A 19,105-nucleotide genomic window follows, 5' to 3' on the forward strand; every position below is an offset into this window, starting at 1 on the left:
AAGTAGCCGAGTCCACGCGAATATGTTCCTATTTCCAGAGACTGGGTAGGCGTGAAAAGGTCTCAGGAGAGAGTATCATGAGACCGCAGACAACATGCGGAACGAACCGGTCAACGATGTCTCTCGGGACCAGCCTTTAGATTGTCTCCTCGTGTGTACTACTTTTCTCATGCCTCTGAGAGACATCATCTCGCACGACCCGCCACCGGCAACCTTGGCCTGATAGAAGGCCATGCAATGCACAATTCAACGTGCCGTAATTGCAATTATGCCCTCGATGCTCTCCCACACCGCCACACTTCCACCCCCATGACGTGAAATATAGAGATGTCTCGGATTCATCAGGACACCGACGCGTCCTCGCCTGCTTGAGGGCACATCAGTCGATGTTTGGAGGATAGTCAGCGACAGCGTGGCCAGCCAAGCAAGACCGCTACCCGGGGCAAGCCTCGTGTGCACGACAGAAACAGAAAAGGCCTAATGAGCTAGCCGTTGCACACTTTAGAGAGAATCATCCGAGTGGGTCTGCATTAGCCTTGCACCACGGGGAGAAACGGCCCTGCTTGGGAGATATTATCGTTCGGGAACTCTTGCCCAACGTTTCACCCCCTGAGGGCCCACTGGTCTTCATCAAGGGAAATCGCAGCACGCATGGGCACAGCGTCTCGTGAGCAAGGTTTTCCCGGGTCACCCGCGTGTCGGTTGGTCAAAGCGTGTGGGCAAGCTTGACCTGGGGGTAGGTAAACCCTCTGAATTTCCCAAAGGGGCAAGCCAGGCGTCCACGGCGCATGTGGTGAAAGGTAACACACGTGGGGACCTGTGTTACTAATACCCACCTTTTTTCTCTTTCCCCCCCACCCAGTCTCTCACTGCTGATTGACGTTCGGGTCCGAGGGAGCCTGGCCCGGGATCGTCACGCCCAGGTTGTGGTCCCCACGATACGATACGACGTGGAAGGATGATCCGGTTGAACTTCGATAGATTGGGCGACGATGGCGTCCATGAAGCTTTTTTGTGCGTTGGCAGAGCGACAGCAGGTGTGGCAGGATAGGAAACATCGGGTGAACGTATGACCTGAGCAGCCTACTCACCTCGGTGTTTAGTGCTTTGCTGTGCTTTTGTGACTTATCTCACGCCGCAGTAGTTGCCTCCCCGCATGTGGGAAATGAATCAGGGACAGGGCATGCTGCTCGTTCGTCCCATCATTAATCCACATACATGACTTATTTTTCTTTTTTTTTTGGGGGGGTTCAGAGAGCCTGGTACAGGCAGTTCCCTATTGCTTGTGCCACCATGCGTAGCTGGAGATGAAGGGTGGCCGGGAATAACCCATCTGAGACTTTGCTTTTGGGTCTCCCGAGCACATCCTTGCCCGCGACTGGAAACAATAAAAGCCCTACGAGGGTCTCCCCGCCACCGACGCTGACACCTCGCCGACACGGCCCGGCAGGGCGGGGCGTACTGAGGTTTCAGGGCTGCCATGAACAAATGGAAATGTTTTGGGCAGGACATATGACGTTGGACAGGCAGCGTCGGCAAGTGGGAGGGTTGCATCGTAGGGCGGTGGAGGGCGAGAAGGATCAATATGCTTCCACTTGATCTACCTTCAGCCGTTCCAGCTGATATCAGATCTGCCCAGAGCATGAAATAGGCATCGTCCTGCGCCCATCGAGCCACCCAGAGGACATCTGCCTAACCACCGGCGCTGATTGACGCGCATCTGGCCAGTCCTGGCCTGCAGAGCTCGGCACTCGAGTGTCAAGCAGGCTTGGCCATGATCAAGTTGACCGTGCAGGTTGCAAAGCATGCGAGCATCTGATTGGTCCCGCTACTTACTTCAGCCCATGGCCGAAGCGGCTGCAGTGGGCCAAGCGTTGGCAAGCGTTGGTGCTGACCCCTGACCCTGCCCGAGCTTCTTTAGACGTCACCTCAAACCAACAGGGAGCTGTCTGCTTTTCCTCGTCTGTCCAACTCCACCCTGGGCCTGTTCTCCCGACCACCTCGTCTCAACACAACACAAAGTAGCAGCAGCTGCTGTTGCTGAGAGGGCGTAAACCAGGCTGCACGATGGGGAAATTGGCCCGGGTCCTGGTCATACCTCTGTCCAGCTCTACCTCTTTCGCCTGGGGCCACAGGTACGGCAGCCGCATCCTCGTACTCGCAACAGGACAAGGTCATTGGACAGGGATATTTCTTTGTAATATCCAATGTACATGTAAGTGTGCTTACACTGCATTAGGCCCACCATGCACAGCAGAAACACGCCGACCTGCATGCCGTATCTTGGTTCAGGATATACCACGTCTGGCATGTAACCCCCCATTCGCCCTCGCGCTGACGGCGGAGGCTGAGATGCCCTCCACGCCCTTCAAGTCAGCCACTTGGGCGCTCAGCTGTGGAGACGGCTTCGAATCTTGTCGTCCACCCAGTTGGTCAAGTCGAATGATAAGCTAACTAGGCCCCAGCATAATCACATTGGGGCTGACGGCTGACCCTCGTCAGCCCACTTTCCCAGCACAATGGCGGGCAGTAAGCAGCCAGCCTGCTTGACAACTGAGATGAAGCCGCCCACCTCCCGCTCACTTCCTTCTTCCCGGGCCCTCATATCTCGCACCTTTGCGCCCCGCCCGCCTTGGCTGCGGGAATCAGCGGCCGGAGGCTTCGCCCACATGACGAGCGAGACCACCCCCGGCCTCCGTTGCGCCGTGCGGTGCGGCTTGTCGCCTGGGGCTTCCACACCAAGAGTTCTCTCGCCTGCTTTTTCTTAACGCCTCCTTCCGTAGCCCGTATACGGCTTGCAACCACAACCGTGCTTTCTGGTTCACATGTTCGACATGATGGCTTGAGCTCTCCCGGTGACGTCCTCGTCAATCAATACTTGTGCCGTGTCAGGTCCACCGTCCGCGTGAACTGTGCCTCCTCCAAGGAGACCGGTTTCGGCCAAGTCGGTCCCGACTCACCGGCCTTTAAGGTTGATTAGGTCCCACACTCGGGTCGTCCCAGGGCTTGCTTCTCCTCAGACCCCTGAGACGAGCGCACCAGGGCATACTACCAAGCCACCATTGGCCTCTGGTGCTAAGTTAGCGGTGTGCTTCGATACGCTACGTGTAATCCTTGGGGCTTGTTGTCACGGACAGATTTCCCTCTTGGGACGTCGCAGACTTGAAAGGTAACATCAAGCAGGCAGGACGAAGTATAATCCCGGCAGACTGGCCTTCAGTAACCACGCTATCGGCAGATCACTTGGCATTTAGAATTGACTTTCTGCACACGGCGCGTCAGGACTCGATAGGGTCGTTTCGATATCTTGACAGGGGCAGCTCCAGAACGGCAGAGATACACGGCAGGCACTGCCGGGCTGCTACTTGCATTGCTACTCAGCTTTCAACATGAGACAGAGTGACCACACACGCCCGAGGCCACCAGCTCGACGGATTATGGCAGCTCGCATAATGATACTGCCTGCCTTGGACTGACGGTCTGATGGCGTCCAAGATGATGAGCGCCCTCTCATCTCAGCCTCAAATCTCACCATGCCTCACCATGCCTCACCATGCACACTATATAGGCCCTGGGAATATCGGCTAGTTTTTCCTGGGGCTTTATTAAAGAAGGTGTAGCAGGGGTACACCTGAGGACCGCCACATGGCATAGCAGGTTGGACGAAAAAGGCAACCCATGTGTCGTGCAGCTAGACATGCTCATCTGCCTGTCTGCTTAAAGATGTCTCGCACCCTCTGATCTGCGCACAAGACGTGGTCCACCTGTCAGTGTCCTTTGGTACTTTCTCACCCTTCGCCACTGCGCCAGCCGTTCGTCCGTTGCTTGCGACCTCATCTGTCGTGGTTGGACGCGTCTACCCTGCTATGATGCATTCACTTTCTTCCATTCTGCTCCTGGGCTTGGTCAGCTTCGCATGCGCCGCCACTGTTGAAGTCTACTGGGACATCACGTGGGTGAATGCTGCCCCGGATGGATACTCGCGGCCGGTGATAGGCATCAATGGAGCCTGGCCATGCCCCATACTGGAGGCAAATGTTGGCGACACCGTCATCGTCCACGTAGACAACAAGCTGGGGAATGAGACGACTGGTATCCACTTCCATGGTATCAACCAGAAGGGCACGCCTGAGATGGACGGCCCTTCCTCTACCACACAATGTTCCGTCCCTCCTGGCTCGTCGGTGACCTATCAGTGGTTGGTATGTGCTCCTTGGCAACTATCAAAGGGACTGGATGAGATGAGGCTAACCTTGTCCAATCAGGCTGATGCACCGGGGACATATTGGTATCACTCCCATCAAATGGGCCAGTATCCCGATGGACTCAGAGGCCCACTGGTTATCCACGACCCTGCGGACCCATACAAGGACCAGGTCGACGAAGAGGTCATCCTCACTTGCACTGATTGGTAAGATGAAGTCTACAAGGAAACTTCACACGCTTGATTGCTAAAACAAGGCCGGTCTTTCTAGGTACCACTCCCAGACTATCCCGCTTGTGCAGGCTATGCTTCAACCGAGTAACACGCAATTCCGACCTCCGCTGCCAGACAGTATCCTCATCAACGAAGGAGGAAGCACTCAAATCAAATTCGACAAAGGGAAGACCTATCGTTTTAGGATGATAAACTTCGCCGCTTTTGGTTCTTGTCTGGCCCACTTCCAAAATCACACGCTGCAGGTGATAATGCAGGATGGGTCGTACATAACCAAAGCCGAGGCTTCTCAGATCTATCTGGCTCCTGGCCAGCGGTATGACGTCCTGATCTCGGCTGCGGCCAGCGACAGCGGCAACTACCCATTCCTCTTTGCTCTCGATGTCAACCCAGACTTCCGTGCTCCGGTCCTCGGCTTCCCCTACAACAAGACCGGATACCTGGTGACGGACCCATCCCAGAACAGCACCTCTGTCGACGTTGTCAATGTGTGGAACCCTGTCGATAGCAGCCTCTTCAGCAACCCCACTGGGGAGGGGCCTCTTGGCCCCGTTGGTACGACCATAACGCTTGACGTCCAATTCTGCTTCGACAACAACAGCATCCCGCGCTCATGCTTCAACGGCAAGCCATACGTGCCCCAGCGAGTACCGTCGCTGTACTCTGCAGCCACCACCGGCGAGGACAACTCAAACCCAGTCGTCTATGGTGGCGTCAACCCCTTTATCGCCCCCGCGAGCCAGATTATCGAGATCGTCGTCAACAATCTGGACACTGGTAGCCACCCCTTCCATCTGCACGGCCACCAGTTCCAGGTCCTGGCGGCGCCGGCCTCCAACTCGGGGTCCTTCTCCGGCGACACCTCCAACTTCCCCACCCACCCGGCATACAAGGACGGCGTTGTGGTCAACGCCAAGTCGCACGCCGTGATCCGGTTCTGCGCCGACAACCCGGGCACCTGGCTGTTCCACTGCCACAACGAGTGGCACGTCGAGATGGGCCTGACGGCGACGGTGATAGAGGACCCCGACAAGCTCCGGGGCCTAACATTCCCGCCGGACCACATCGCCGCCTGCAAGGCGCTGGGGCTTCCGTACCAGGGGAACGCGGCCGGGAACACCCAGAACTACACCGACACGGCGGGGATGCTTTTTGTAAACCCTGCTACATACACCGGGTGAGTCTTCTTGCGGGCGGGTGCCCCTTTTTCCCCTTTTTGGGGGGAGATTCAAGCTTCCGAGTCTGCCTTGCGGCATGGACGCCGTGACGTGTGTGTGTGTGTGATGTTGAGACTGACTCTGAAATAGTGCTCTGTATGAACCAACCGCTGCCCCCAAGCCTCGTTCTCGTATAGTCCGCACTAAGTTGTGATTGCCTGCTTGCGATTAATCTTTTAGCATGCGCGCCGCTTCACATCTCATTTCTTTGCGTACATCGGTTCGTCCCTTTTGTGAGCAGAGGAGACCGTGTAGTTTGGAAGGCGAGGGGGGGTGTCTGGAATCAACCAGTCGCGCGGCAGCATAATCATATCATACCTTATCATAGAGGCTGCAGGCACGGGTGCCCCGGAAGCCAGGTACATAGATATATATATTGGTAGTGACGGAATAGCGCATATATCTTCTCCTTGGCCCTGCGAGGCGTCTTGGTGATTTTCACGTGATGTTTAAATGGGGCTCCAAAGAAGGAGCGCGAACAGATCTGAAGGAACGTATTTGCCCACGATTTGTCGCAGTCTCCCGAAGCGTGATGAGTGGTACCTGGCCATCTTTGGGAAGAATGACGAGACTGCACGTGTTCTTTTCCCCATGGAGATGCTTTCTGTGCTGATAGATCGGGGCGGGGCTGCGAAGATGGCTGGACATGGCGCAAAAGATGGTGGGAGAAAGGCACGAGTTGTATATACTGCCATGAAGGAGGGGATCGGAGTCCCCACGCAAGTCCTGGGAATCAATCACAAGCTGGAGAGCCATAGTTGATGTTCACCATCGCACAAAGCCAGCATTAGCAGGCGTAAGCTCCGATGACTGTGCCACCCAGCTCAGCCTGCCCATTGGAGCAGGGCGGGCGCCCGAAATGTCATCGCTGCGCTCTTACTGGCCTCTGTCTCTGTTTCAACATATGTCCGTCTCGGGTAACCCCAGATCTTGGGTGCGGCTGGATTCTGAGTGTAAGCTCAGCATAATCGTGCAGTCTACCGATCTAGTGTAATAATTTGCCCATATGGACTTGGGGGAAAATCTCTAGTACGCGGGCGGAGGCGAGAGAGCGGACTGGCATCTCAGCCCACGGAGAGGATTCCAGCCCATGACTGGCTATGCTGGAGACCAACGGGGCTCGCTGTGTGGGGGGTTGGGCAGTGTTATCAACAAAACTGTTCATGCTATTCTCAGCACGTCCGATCCGTGCCACGACGGCATGTGAGAAAAAAGATCTGACGACACAAGGCACATGCTGATCAACCGGTGGACGAGACAGCGCTGCGGGGTGCGCGCAGCGCGATGCGCGGAAGCTCTTGCGACGGGAGCATGTTGATGCGAGCAAGGGTCGGTCACTTCCGGGCGGAGGGACTGACTGCCTGTGCAAGGTGAGGTTCTTCTAGAAGGCCTTCCCGTGCAACCGGGATGACTGCTGTGGGAGCCAGGGCTGCGTAAGGCGTGCGTCGGATGAGACACATACTGATCGAGAGAGTAGATCTCTTGCGGGCAGCTGCATAGCCTTGCGCTGAGGACCTTGGGCACAAGGTTGTCCTTGCTCATAGAATTGCTCTTATTGCATTAGAGCCGCGTCCGGTACCGAACCTGAGGCATCGGATCGCGATGTCCTCAGACAAACATGGAGGCTCGTGTTTACTGCAGTGCTCATCAACTTGGGCTCCATGGAACACTCCAAAGTGGATATCATTTTGAACTTCGAAACCGCATCGCGGCTCGAGTCGCAAAGCAAAGGATTCACATCGTCTGTGTTCCTTCTCCCGGAGGTCTGTATCACCCAGTGGTGTTTGACCTTGCGGGTGGCAATAACCCCGTCCCGCTGAACTCATTCGGTCCGATGCGAGTCTACAAGAGAAATGCGAAAGGAAATGGCTACTGCCTAGGAAGGCACCGCGGTGTCGCGACATTTAGCCCAGCAGCTGGATGCTGCGGCCGTCCGCAAATCCCCACGCACCAGCACAAGAGGTGCGCCCTCCCACTGCCAGCCCGACCCCGCGATGGGGAATGAACTTGCTGACGACATATGTTTTGGTAGAGAAAGAGGGGAAGTCTAGCATACCGGTGAGGATTCCCAAGGCTGCTATGCGCTGGGCGTGCGATTTCTCGACGAGACTGTGGAGCGCAGCGCAGCGCAGCGCAGCGCAGCGCTCGGCACGCATCCCATCAGAGAAGACCAGACAGCCTGCCGGGCCACTGACGACATTGCAAACAAGAGGAATCGTTCCACCAAAGCTTCAGGAGACCATCCGTGCAGTTGTTCAAGTCAGATCCTGCGGACATGTTAGCTGCGTTGAGACCGCCCGGTGATGAGGCCAAGGACCCAGTTCATCTTCAGTACAGACAAGATTGTGCCGGCCAGGGGAGCTTGGGCCGACGACTGCGAGGGCCGAGAGGGCTCGATGGCACGGGTCCTGGTGCGTAGCGATGGTGATGTGACGAAAATCTAGCCAAGTGTGGCAGTAGTTGGTGATAGTGCCTGTATGGAGTAGGAACGGACGTCCGAGAGCAACGTTGCAGGATTGGGCTGCCTGGCTGCACGCACTGCCATGACTCTGCCTGATAAATCGAAACCGAGGACTCCCAACAGCCTAGCACACCGTATCAGACGATGACGGTAGGGAAAGAAAGGGACGCACTGCGGCTCGGGCTCTTGGACTGGATTGAAACAAACGGTCGTTCTGATATGGCAATGACGCGATGGCGCTGCCCTGTTTCTATTCTGGGCATGGAGCCGGTGAATTTTGAGAGTAAGCCGGTCTTCCCCGTGTGAGATGGGGTGTGCGGACAACGGGTTCGGTGCGGTTGAAACAAGACGAGAGCTATGACAACGGGAGCCGCTTAGTTCGAGCTCTTGGTCGGCGGGAGGTTTCCGCTTGCGAGGCTGGTCGGATCGAGCGTCCCGAGAAACCAGGGGAAGCACCAGCGGGATCACTACAGAGGATTAAGTCCACGGCCCCAAAAAGCGGTCCAAGATGGGTGGACCCAAGGCACCGGGCATATCGGCGCTATTTTCTAGCCCATGATAAGGAAGAGATGCCAATAGTCTGGCCAAAACATGCCGATCTGTGCAGAACACCACCAGTGTATTGTCGTATTCCGTAACCATGGCGGATTGGGAACACCAGAAATAGGGCACTCCCGAGGCCTGAGCCATAGCACAGGAGAGGCCAAGGCGGATGAATAATCTTGAGTGAGCGTTGGTTGACCAGCCAGTCGAACCAATCCAGCAAGCTGGCAAGCCGGCCAGCCAGGCAGAAGGACAGAAGTCCAGACTGCGGTGGGCGGAAGCGATCGCAGTCGCACCGCTGGAGAAACTGGCTGAGAGGCCGGTCATACGACAGGATCGAGGAGCTGTGCAGGAGAGTCAGCGCTCTAGGCCAGTGACACGTGAAAGAAGAAGGGCGGAGAAGCCAAAGAAGGGGCCATGATGAGCCATGGATCTGGCCCGTTCGGCCGATGGGTCTTGGAGGGCGGTGCCTGTGGCATGGCCGTTGGCCGTATCTCGCGTTGGGCCAAGTGCCAGTGCGGGTGGCGCCCGGCGCCCACGGATCCGAATCCCTGGGTCGAACCACTCGGTCCTGTGCCATGCGGTCAGCCTGCCCGCGAGTACCTATTTTACCAAAGAGACAGGTAGCCTGCCGGCTAGCCCAGCAACAGCGTCAACGACCGTTGTTTTGGTAGACGGTCAGACGGGCGGCGGTTGTTCTGTGGGCGATGAGGCGCCCCGTCGGTACGGAAGGGACAGGTTTGGGAATGAGAAACACCACCGTCGTTGAACTTGGGGCGGTTTTGTTTCACACGCCTGTGGGGTGACATGAGGTGACATGACAGGTGTCGTCCAGCACACAGTCCAACCAGGTACTCTGGTACCCTGGCACGCTTTCGACGTACCGAGCAAGTGCTTGGCGTCCTGCTGCTGTTGCAGGCGGCCCGGTCCCAGAAAGCACGGATGGGGTGTGAGAGTGTATTGCTGCTGGCGAGTATCTACCAACCTTGAGGTACCTAGGCAGGTAATCTACCTACCTACCTGTTGTAGTAGACTCTGCGACTGAGCTCAGGCAGGCACTGCACGCACCGCAGGATCAATTGAGTAGTCTACTTGGTAACCGTTCCCGTCCGTGTACTCCCCGCCCCCTCCCCCCCCCCCCAATATGCATGGTGCATCACAATTATCAGACCGTGGTACAAGCAAACAAATTCCCCACCAAGCCAGACCCTCCCCCCGCCCTCAACCCCTGATCCCCCCAATCTCCTGGCCCGTGCCCTCCCCGGCCGATGTCCCGCTGAGGCTGAGAGGAAGGAGCCCCTTATGTAAGCCGGACCGGACTTGGCCCAACGACACCCACCGCGCCACAGCCCAGCAGTCTAGACTACCACCTCCACACACTATCGTCGCCTGCAAGGCACACCTCGGTCTGTCTGCCAGTGTGCATCCCTCTCTTATCGCACCGCACACCACGACACAGTAAGCCGATCGATCCCGTGCCGACGGGCCTGTCTCCTGTCATCTGCGTCTTGTGGTTCTGGTGGCAGCGGCCCAAGGTGATGGTGCCCTGCCTCGCCTCGCATGCCCTCCGCACATGGGATGATTGGGGATGTCCGGACGTCCGGCCCCTGCTCCCAGATCCAAGCTCCCAGCACCGACCCACCAGTGTCTTGACAGCGGCCAGACTAGGGAGTCGACCGAGATTCCTCGACATTGGCTACGCCAGGTTCCTGCCGCCTCTGCGGCCCCAGCTGCGAGCTACATGCTCAGTTTCGCCCAGCCCATCGCTTGCCCCATGAGGTCAGCCCCCTTCGCTGCCCCGTGCCTCGCACGTCCTCAGTCTACCATGCCATGCGGCCCTGTAGTCCATTGTTTCACATCGCTATCACACCCTCGTCCTGGTACCTGAATCGTGGTGGCACTGACATGCTGGACCAGGACGGCCTCGGTTTCAGCGCCCGACGCTCACCCACTGCTCCCCTTCCGGCTGCCATGCGATGGCCGCCATGGCCGTGGCTCATGCTCTGGCTTCCTCACACGGACATTCCGAGCTTGCTCAGAATTTCCTAGCCTGGAGGAACCCGTAACATGGGTGTGGCAGTTCAGCCTGTTCAAACCACAGCCCAAACCCGAGCCGCTGGCTGCGCACCAGGCCCAATCATGAATGCCTTCTGCCAGTACCAGATGCCCAGTTTAGCCCAGGTACCCACCTGGCTGTCCACATCAACTTCGGTCACCGACAACCCGTGGCCGCCGGACGGAGCTAGTTATTCGGTGCCAAGGGGGAAAGGCTGGCTTCAGATGGGGGGGTGTGTATAGTTACACACCGTCCTCACGGCCCACGCCCCTGTGGTTGAGCTTCAGGGTAGATCGGATAATCGGTGGCGTGTGGAGCCATCGTATCGCATCTTGTCACTCGGCCGTGTTGCAGAACCGTATATATGCTCGACGAGTGCCCTCCCTTGGCCTCATCTCGCAGTAAAAGCAACAGAGAGCAAAGCTCCAATCCATGTCAACACATCTTCACCATGGCTGACAAGCTGGCATTTCTCCTTTTTGGAGACCAGTCGACTGACACTCATGGCTTCCTGGCCGAGTTCTTCCGCCAACCCGAGCGAGGCATTCTGGCCAACGCGTTCCTCGAGCAAGTCCGGCACGCTTTGAGGAAGGAGATCGAGGGTCTGCCAAGGGTGGAGAGATCCAAACTGCCCAAGTTTCTCAGCATCCAGAACCTCAACGAGAGATATCATGCACAAGGCTTGAAGCACCCTGGCGTCGATGGAGCCCTGCTGTGCATCTCCCAGCTGGCTCATTATATCGAGTACGTGCCTGAATACGAAGCCAACGCGGGGACGCATCTCCAAACTAACTGGGCCATAGCCATGCCGAAAAGCACCACGAAGACGTTGTCCACCACGACAACACCTTCTTTCTCGGTCTCTGCTCAGGCATGTTTGCCGCAGCAGCCATCACCTCCACACCCACACTCTCAACCCTTGTCCCCGTTGCTGTCCAGGTTGTCTTGATGGCTTTCCGCACCGGTAGACATGTTGCTGCAATGGCTGAACGACTATGCCCGCCGGTCGAGCATTCCGAGAGCTGGACCTACATCTTCCCAGGGGTTAAGAAAGACCTCGCCGAGTCTAAACTCGATGAGTTTCACCAGTCCAACGTGAGTTGCTTTTCCTCTCATGTAAGACAGTACAGCAACTGACAATTAGGAAAGCACATCCCACTCCCTAGCCAAGCCTACATTAGCGCAGTCTCGGTTAACAACATCGCAATCTCTGGCCCGCCAAGCACATTGAAGGCGCTCATCGAATCACATTGCCTGCCCGCCAAGGCGACATCGATACCAGTCTACGGGCCGTACCATGCCGCTCATATCCACTCAGCAGCGGATGTGGCAAGTATTCTACGGTTAGAAGACGCGGTTGTCAAGGATGTGTTTCACAAGACTAGTCCGAGATCACCCATCATATCTTGCAGCACTGGCAACCGGTTCGCCGAATCCGACACATTCTCGCTTCTTCAGGCAGTTGTTCGTGAAATTCTTAATGATACCCTGGTTTTCAGCAAAGTCCTTGATGGATCTCTTGAGGCAGCGAAGAGCTTCGACGGAAAGACTGTCCTCGTCATCCCCTTTGGCCCAACACAGAATGCCGGCACATTGGCAAGTCTGCTGAAATCGACAACAAAGCACGAGGTGATTCTTCGGAACCCGCCACGAATTTCGAGAGAGAGCATCAACTCGTCGATCGGAAATCATGGGTCGTCTGGCAAGTGCAAGCTGGCTATCGTCGGAATGGCTGGCCGCTTTCCCGATGCTGCAAGCCACGAGAAGCTCTGGGAGCTCCTCGAGAAAGGCTTGGATGTCCACCGAGTCATTCCTGCGGATCGCTTCCCAGTCGCCACTCACGTTGACCCCACGGGGAAGGCTATCAACACCAGCCACACGCCGTACGGATGTTGGATCGAGAAGCCTGGTCATTTCGACCCGCGTTTCTTCAACATGTCTCCTCGAGAGGCGTTCCAAACAGATCCTATGCAAAGGATGGCGCTGACCACGGCCTACGAGGCTTTGGAGATGTCGGGATACGTGCCAAACAGGACGCCGTCGACGAGGCTGGACCGAATTGGTACCTTCTACGGTCAGACCTCAGACGACTGGCGCGAGATCAACGCCGCCCAAGAAGTCGACACCTACTTCATCACAGGTGGTGTCCGAGCCTTTGGTCCTGGTAGAATCAACTACCACTTCGGCTTCAGCGGGCCCAGTCTCAATATCGATACTGCCTGCTCCTCGAGTGCTGCTGCTATGAATGTAGCCTGCTCGTCTCTTTGGGCTCGCGACTGCGACACGGCCATTGTGGGGGGTCTCTCTTGCATGACTAACTCCGACATTTTCTCAGGGTTGAGTCGAGGGCAGTTCCTCTCCAAGAAGGGGCCATGCGCTACTTTCGATAACGATGCAGATGGGTACTGCAGAGGCGATGGCTGCGCGTCGGTGATTGTCAAGCGCCTAGAGGATGCTGAAGCCGATCAAGACCGCATCCTTGCCGTCATTCTTGGCACAGCGACAAACCACTCTGCTGACGCCATCTCCATCACGCATCCTCACGGCCCTACGCAGTCAATCTTGTCATTTGCCATCCTTGATGAAGCCGGAGTCGACCCGCTCGATGTCGACTACGTCGAGATGCACGGCACTGGTACCCAGGCTGGCGATGGAACGGAGATGCTGTCTGTGACAAATGTGTTTGCACCGGCGGAGCGGAAGCGGCCTGCAGACCGACCACTCTATCTTGGCGCTGTCAAGGCGAATGTAGGACACGGCGAAGCTGCATCTGGCGTGACAGCTCTTTGCAAAGTTCTCATGATGATGCAAAAGAACGCCATCCCTCCACATGTCGGTATCAAGGGCGAGATCAACAAGGGTTTCCCCAAGGATCTCTCCGATCGCAACGTCAATATTGCATTCCACACAACTCCCTTCAAAAGACGGGACGGCAAGCCCAGGCGGATCTTCATCAACAACTTCAGCGCAGCTGGCGGCAACACCGGCCTGCTCCTGGAGGATGCCCCAAGACTGGAATCCGCAACAGAGGACGCCCGCAGCCACCACGTCGTCACAGTCACCGCAAAGTCCAAGGCCGCCATGATTCGAAATGCGGAAAGGCTTGTCGCATGGATGCAAGAGCACCCGAATACTCCTCTATCTCATGTGGCCTACAGCACTACTGCTCGCAAGATTCAACACTACTGGCGCATGAACGTGGCCGTCTCTAATCTTTCCGAGGCACAAAACGCCATCCAAGACCGGCTGAAGGAGCAATTTTCCCCTGTCAACACACAACAGCCCAAGGTGGCGTTCTTATTCACCGGCCAGGGCTCTCACTACGCCGGCCTCGGCAAGGAGTTCTATGCCAACCATTCTATCTTCCGTCAAAGCATCGACGAGTTTGATCAGATCGCACGCATCCATGGCTTTCCTTCCTTCATGCCATTGATCGATGGCAGTGAGCAGGACATGACCAAGTTGTCCCCAGTTGTCGTTCAACTTGGGCTCTGCTCGTTCGAGATGGCTCTGGCAAGACTGTGGGCATCGTGGGGCATCGAGCCAAGCGTTGTGCTTGGACACAGCCTGGGCGAGTATGCTGCTCTCAACATCGCTGGTGTCCTGTCTGCTAGCGACACGATCTACCTCGTCGGTGCTCGTGCTCGTCTCCTGACAGAGAAGTGTACCGCTTTTACACATGCCATGCTTGCCGTCCAAGGCGCTGTTGATACCGTCAAGGAGGCACTTGGTGAGAAGGCACAGCTTGTCACGGTGGCGTGCGTCAATGGCCCGCGGGAGACTGTTCTCGGCGGTGAAGCCGCGCAGATGACTGATATCTCCTTCCAGTTGAGCGCTGCTGGCTTCAAGTGCACTCAATTGAATGTGCCTTTCGCCTTCCACTCTGCTCAGGTCGATCCGATTCTTGAAGACTTTGAGGCGCTGGCTCAGTCAGTCAAATTCAATACCCCGAAAATTCCTGTCATCTCTCCTCTCCTGGGAAAGATGGTCGAGTCTGAGGCCATCAACCCCGCATACCTCCGGAACCACGCCCGCGACGCCGTCAACTTCTTGGGCGGCCTGGTTCATGCCCAACAGTCCGGGGCCATCGACGAGCACACGGTCTGGCTGGAGGTCGGTCCCCACCCCGTCTGCGCCAACATGGTCAAGGCTGCTTTCGGCGTGGCAACTATCGCGGTGCCGACCGTGCGTCGCAATGAGACTGCCTACAAGACGCTCAGCACCTCTCTCTGCACACTGCACTCGGCTGGTTTGAACATGGACTGGAGCGAGTTCCACAGTGACTTCTCATCATCTGTTCGCATTCTGGATCTTCCCAGCTACTCCTTCGACGAGAAGAATTACTGGCTGCAGTACACTGGCGATTGGTCTCTCACCAAGAACCGTGCTGCTCTGCCTACCGCCCCCGCTGCGATTGAGCCTGCTAAACCAAAGCTGTCTACAAGCTCAGTTCATTCAATCGTCAGCGAGGAGGTCAAGGGTGATATTGTCACCGTGGAGACCGAGTCCAACATGTCCCGAGAGGATCTGCGCCTCGTTGTCAGCGGCCACTTGGTGAATGGCGCGCCTCTGTGCCCATCATCTCTTTACGGCGACATGGCCATGACCATCTGTGACTATGCCTACAAGCTGGTCCGCCCGGATGCTGACAACATCGGCTGCAACGTCGCTCAGATGGAAGTTCCCAAGAGCCTCATTTTCGATGATTCGATTGAGAAGCATGTCCTCCGTGTCAAGGCTACTGCCAACGTAGGCGCTGGCTACGCAGACCTTGTTTTCTCCACTGGAGAAGGTGCAAAGAAGACCGATCATGCCAACTGCAAGGTCTACTATGGACGTGCCGAGGATTGGGCCAGCGAGTTCGAGCGTGCTGATTACCTTATCAAAGGTCGCATCGAGTCACTCAAGGCAGCTGAGAAGATTGGCCAGGCCTCCAAGATTGGACGAGGCCTTGCCTACAAGCTCTTTACGGCTCTTGTCGACTATGACCGTCGCTACAGAGGCATGGAGGAGGTCATCCTCGATAGTGACACTTGCGAAGCCACAGCCAAGGTTGTCTTCCAATCATCTGAGAAGGAGGGCTCCTACAACTTCAGCCCCTTCTTCATTGACAGCTTATGCCACATTTCCGGATTCATCATCAACGGCACTGATGCAGTTGACTCCCGGGAGCAAGTCTTCATCTCGCACGGCTGGGGCTCAATGAGGTTTATTGAGACTCCAGTGGCTGGCAAGGACTACCGTTCGTATATCCGAATGCAGCCCGTGAAGGGCACCAAGATGATGGCAGGTGATGTGTATGTCTTCGATGGTGAGAGGCTCATCGGCATCACTGGCGACATCCGCTTCCAAGCTATTCCTCGCAAGGTTCTCAACATCGTCCTGCCACCTCGCGGGTCTGCAGCTGCACCTGCTGGCGCTCGCCCTGCTCCCGCTGTCAAACCCGCCGCCAAGTCTGCCCCAGTCAAGGAGAAGAAGATGCTCACTCCAACCAACCTGTCTCAAGTCAATAAGAAGTTAGCATCTGTCGTCTCTCAGGTCATGGACATTTTGGCGAAGGAGGTTGGTGTCAGCCATGACGAGCTTGCTGACAACATCGCCTTCGCCGATCTGGGTGTCGACTCACTGATGGGTTTGACCGTGTCTGGTCGTATCCGTGAGGAATTGGACCTTGACATTGACTCTCACGTCTTCGTCGAGCATTCGTCAATTGGTAGCTTCAAGTCGTACTTGCAGCAGTTCGAGAAGCCTGGTTCCATAGGGATCCTTTCTTCTGGCGACTCTGCCGACTCCAGCTCTGAGACTGAGACACCCGAGCTGATGGACTCTGAGTCCGACGTCACTACACCTGATGACGAGTCAGAGAATCTCGAAATCAAAGGCGAGACTGCTCCCAAGGAGGGTAGCGGGAACGCTGCTAGTCTGAGATTAGCCATTCGGGAAACCATCGCTTCCGAAATGGGTGTTGAGGTTGAGGAGATCATCGCAGCTCCTGACCTGGCCAATCTTGGCATGGACTCCCTGATGAGTCTCTCCATCCTTGGAACTCTGAGAGAAAGGACCGGCCTCGACATCCCCTCAGACCTTTTCGTCGCCAATCCATCTCTCAAAGATGTTGAACGGTCTCTAGGAATCAATGAGGCACCAAAGAAAGCGGCACCTCCCAAGTCTGCTGTGAAGCAGGTCAAGTTCGAGGCCCCACAGCCGTCTGCGTCCCAGAAGCTTTTGCCTCCATCGATGGTGACTGCCACCATCCCAAAGCCACCTCGTCCCTCGCGCATTGTTGACGATTTCCCAAATCGCAAGGCGTCCTCTGTGCTCTTGCAGGGAAGCCACCGTACTGCTACAAAGCACCTCTTCATGGTACCGGATGGTAGCGGGAGTGCAACATCATACACTGAAATCTCCAATGTCTCGCCTAGCTGGGCTGTATGGGGTCTCTTCTCCCCATTCATGAAGACTCCCGAGGAGTATCACTGTGGTGTCTACGGAATGGCGAGCAAGTTCATCGAGGAGATGAAGCGACGCCAGCCTGCGGGACCCTACAGTCTCGCTGGATGGTCAGCAGGAGGTGTGATCGCGTACGAAATCGTCGTGCAGCTGACACAGGCCGGCGAGCGCGTAGACAACCTGATTATCATCGATGCGCCCTGCCCCGTCACCATCGAGCCACTTCCGGCGGGTCTGCATGCCTGGTTTGCCAACGTTGGACTACTTGGCGATGGTGACGAGAAGAAGATTCCCGGGTGGCTGCTTCCGCACTTCGCTGCCTCGGTGACTGCGCTGAGCAACTACACCGCGGAGCCAATCCCCAAGGACAAGTGCCCCAACGTCATGGCGATCTGGTGCGAGGACGGTGTTTGCCACTTGCCTTCAGACCCAAGACCTGACCCATATCCGACTGGACATGCCTTGTTCCTGCTGGACAACAGGACAGACTTCGGACCCAACCGGTGGGACGAGTACCTGGATGTGAACAAGATGACCATGAGGCACATGCCTGGCAACCACTTCTCAATGATGCATGGTGACCTGGTGAGTGATATACCCTGAATCATTCTCCCTCCTGCTGCCAAATACTAATTGAACTCTTAGGCCAAACAACTTGGCTCGTTCCTCAAAGAGGCCCTTCTGTAAGGCCAGTTAGACCCACCATCGCACCAGATGAGTACGTAGATTAGCAGCAAGGCTTTGAGCCTACCGCGAAGATTCGGATGGGCTTCTCATCACAGTTGGAGAGAGGCATCTTGTAACACTGCAGGAGACACAGACACCGGCACCACAGAGCCCAATCTGTCACCTTCCTTTTGCTTTTTTTTTTTTTTTTTTTACGGGTTTGCCTTGCACAGCGATACGTGTCGGGGGAAACATGGGCTCGTTACATTTCTCTATAGATGTTTTTCCTGTTTGTATTTCTTAGGTGGGAATTATGTACTGTCATGGGCTCGGTTGTTAATGGAGGGGGTTTGCTATTCCACGGTGGTGGCATCATGTCGGTCTTAGTTCTTAGACACCAGAATGAAATACCTGCTTAGATTCATATCACATTTATTTGCTCCTTCGCCCGCTTGAAATGCTTCCAACTGTGCTTGCCACACCAATGGGTCAAAACCTCGACCTTCTTGGCTTCCGGCAGAAATGGACATGATATGAACATCGTCCACTTGCTTTACACTTTTTGGCACAGTTGTCACCCGTAATTTGAGATGACTCTACCGAATTTGACACTGAAATTGTCGAATTCGATGTTAAGTATTTGGAATGTAGCAGCATTTCGAATAATTGCTGGTGTTTTCATGGACGAGCCTGGCCCACTAAACGGCTGAAGAAGGCAGACGCCGAGTCCTGCCTTACTCAGTGACCGGGCGACGTTGACGATAGCTTCAATAAGTCATGTACGACTGAATTAAAGATGACCATTGGTGGCAATCTCATTTTAATGAATCAATCCCCTTCTATTGTCTGTTGTCATCCTCCAAAGGTTACTGTGCGCGTGAGGACTGTCTTGGGTCATTGCCACTCATTGAACGGGACCACGGCCATTTGTTGTGAGGAAATTCGAGTTTTTGGATGCCGTATTGGCATTGAAAGATGCAAGTACAGTTATAGTTATTTTAAGCGAGGGGTTGGTGATTCTGGGGCCACAGGAGGGTCCAGTCCCCGAACCATCAACGGCTGGTGACGCGGTCTCGGGCTCAGACATGCCCCATTGCGACGTGTATATCGAAGCCAATTCTCTATGAAATTATCTTATTTGTTCTATGAATTTCTGGCTGGAAAAATCAACAATCAAAACTCGAAGAACTGATGTTAAGATCCGGAGAGGGATAATATCGAAGGAACACCTATCGCAGATGATCCAGTTCGCATGGCAGGACTCAAGGGCGGCT

At 55.8% G+C, this 19,105-nt stretch overlaps 2 protein-coding genes across 2 annotated transcripts; both read left to right on the forward strand.

Annotated features, from left to right (window-relative positions):
- Nucleotides 1–4,304: 4,304 nt before the first annotated feature.
- INS49_012981 (uncharacterized protein) lies at nt 4,305–5,619 on the forward strand (the record flags this gene model as incomplete). Its single annotated transcript, XM_043173683.1, has 2 exons — nt 4,305–4,411; nt 4,476–5,619. The coding sequence occupies 2 exons, from the start codon at nt 4,305–4,307 to the stop codon at nt 5,617–5,619; spliced, it is 1,251 nt and encodes a 416-aa protein (XP_043022980.1).
- Nucleotides 5,620–11,166: 5,547 nt separating this feature from the next.
- On the forward strand, nt 11,167–17,852 carry INS49_012982 (uncharacterized protein; the record flags this gene model as incomplete). The annotated part of the gene is made up of 4 exons (XM_043173684.1): nt 11,167–11,459; nt 11,519–11,810; nt 11,949–17,750; nt 17,811–17,852. 4 exons carry the CDS (start codon nt 11,167–11,169, stop codon nt 17,850–17,852), a joined length of 6,429 nt encoding a protein of 2,142 aa, XP_043022981.1.
- Between the last annotated feature and the right edge of the window lie 1,253 nt (nt 17,853–19,105).

The sequence above is a fragment of the Diaporthe citri genome (assembly GCF_014595645.1).
Source record: "Diaporthe citri strain NFHF-8-4 chromosome Unknown scaffold_6, whole genome shotgun sequence".
NCBI lineage: Eukaryota > Fungi > Ascomycota > Sordariomycetes > Diaporthales > Diaporthaceae > Diaporthe > Diaporthe citri.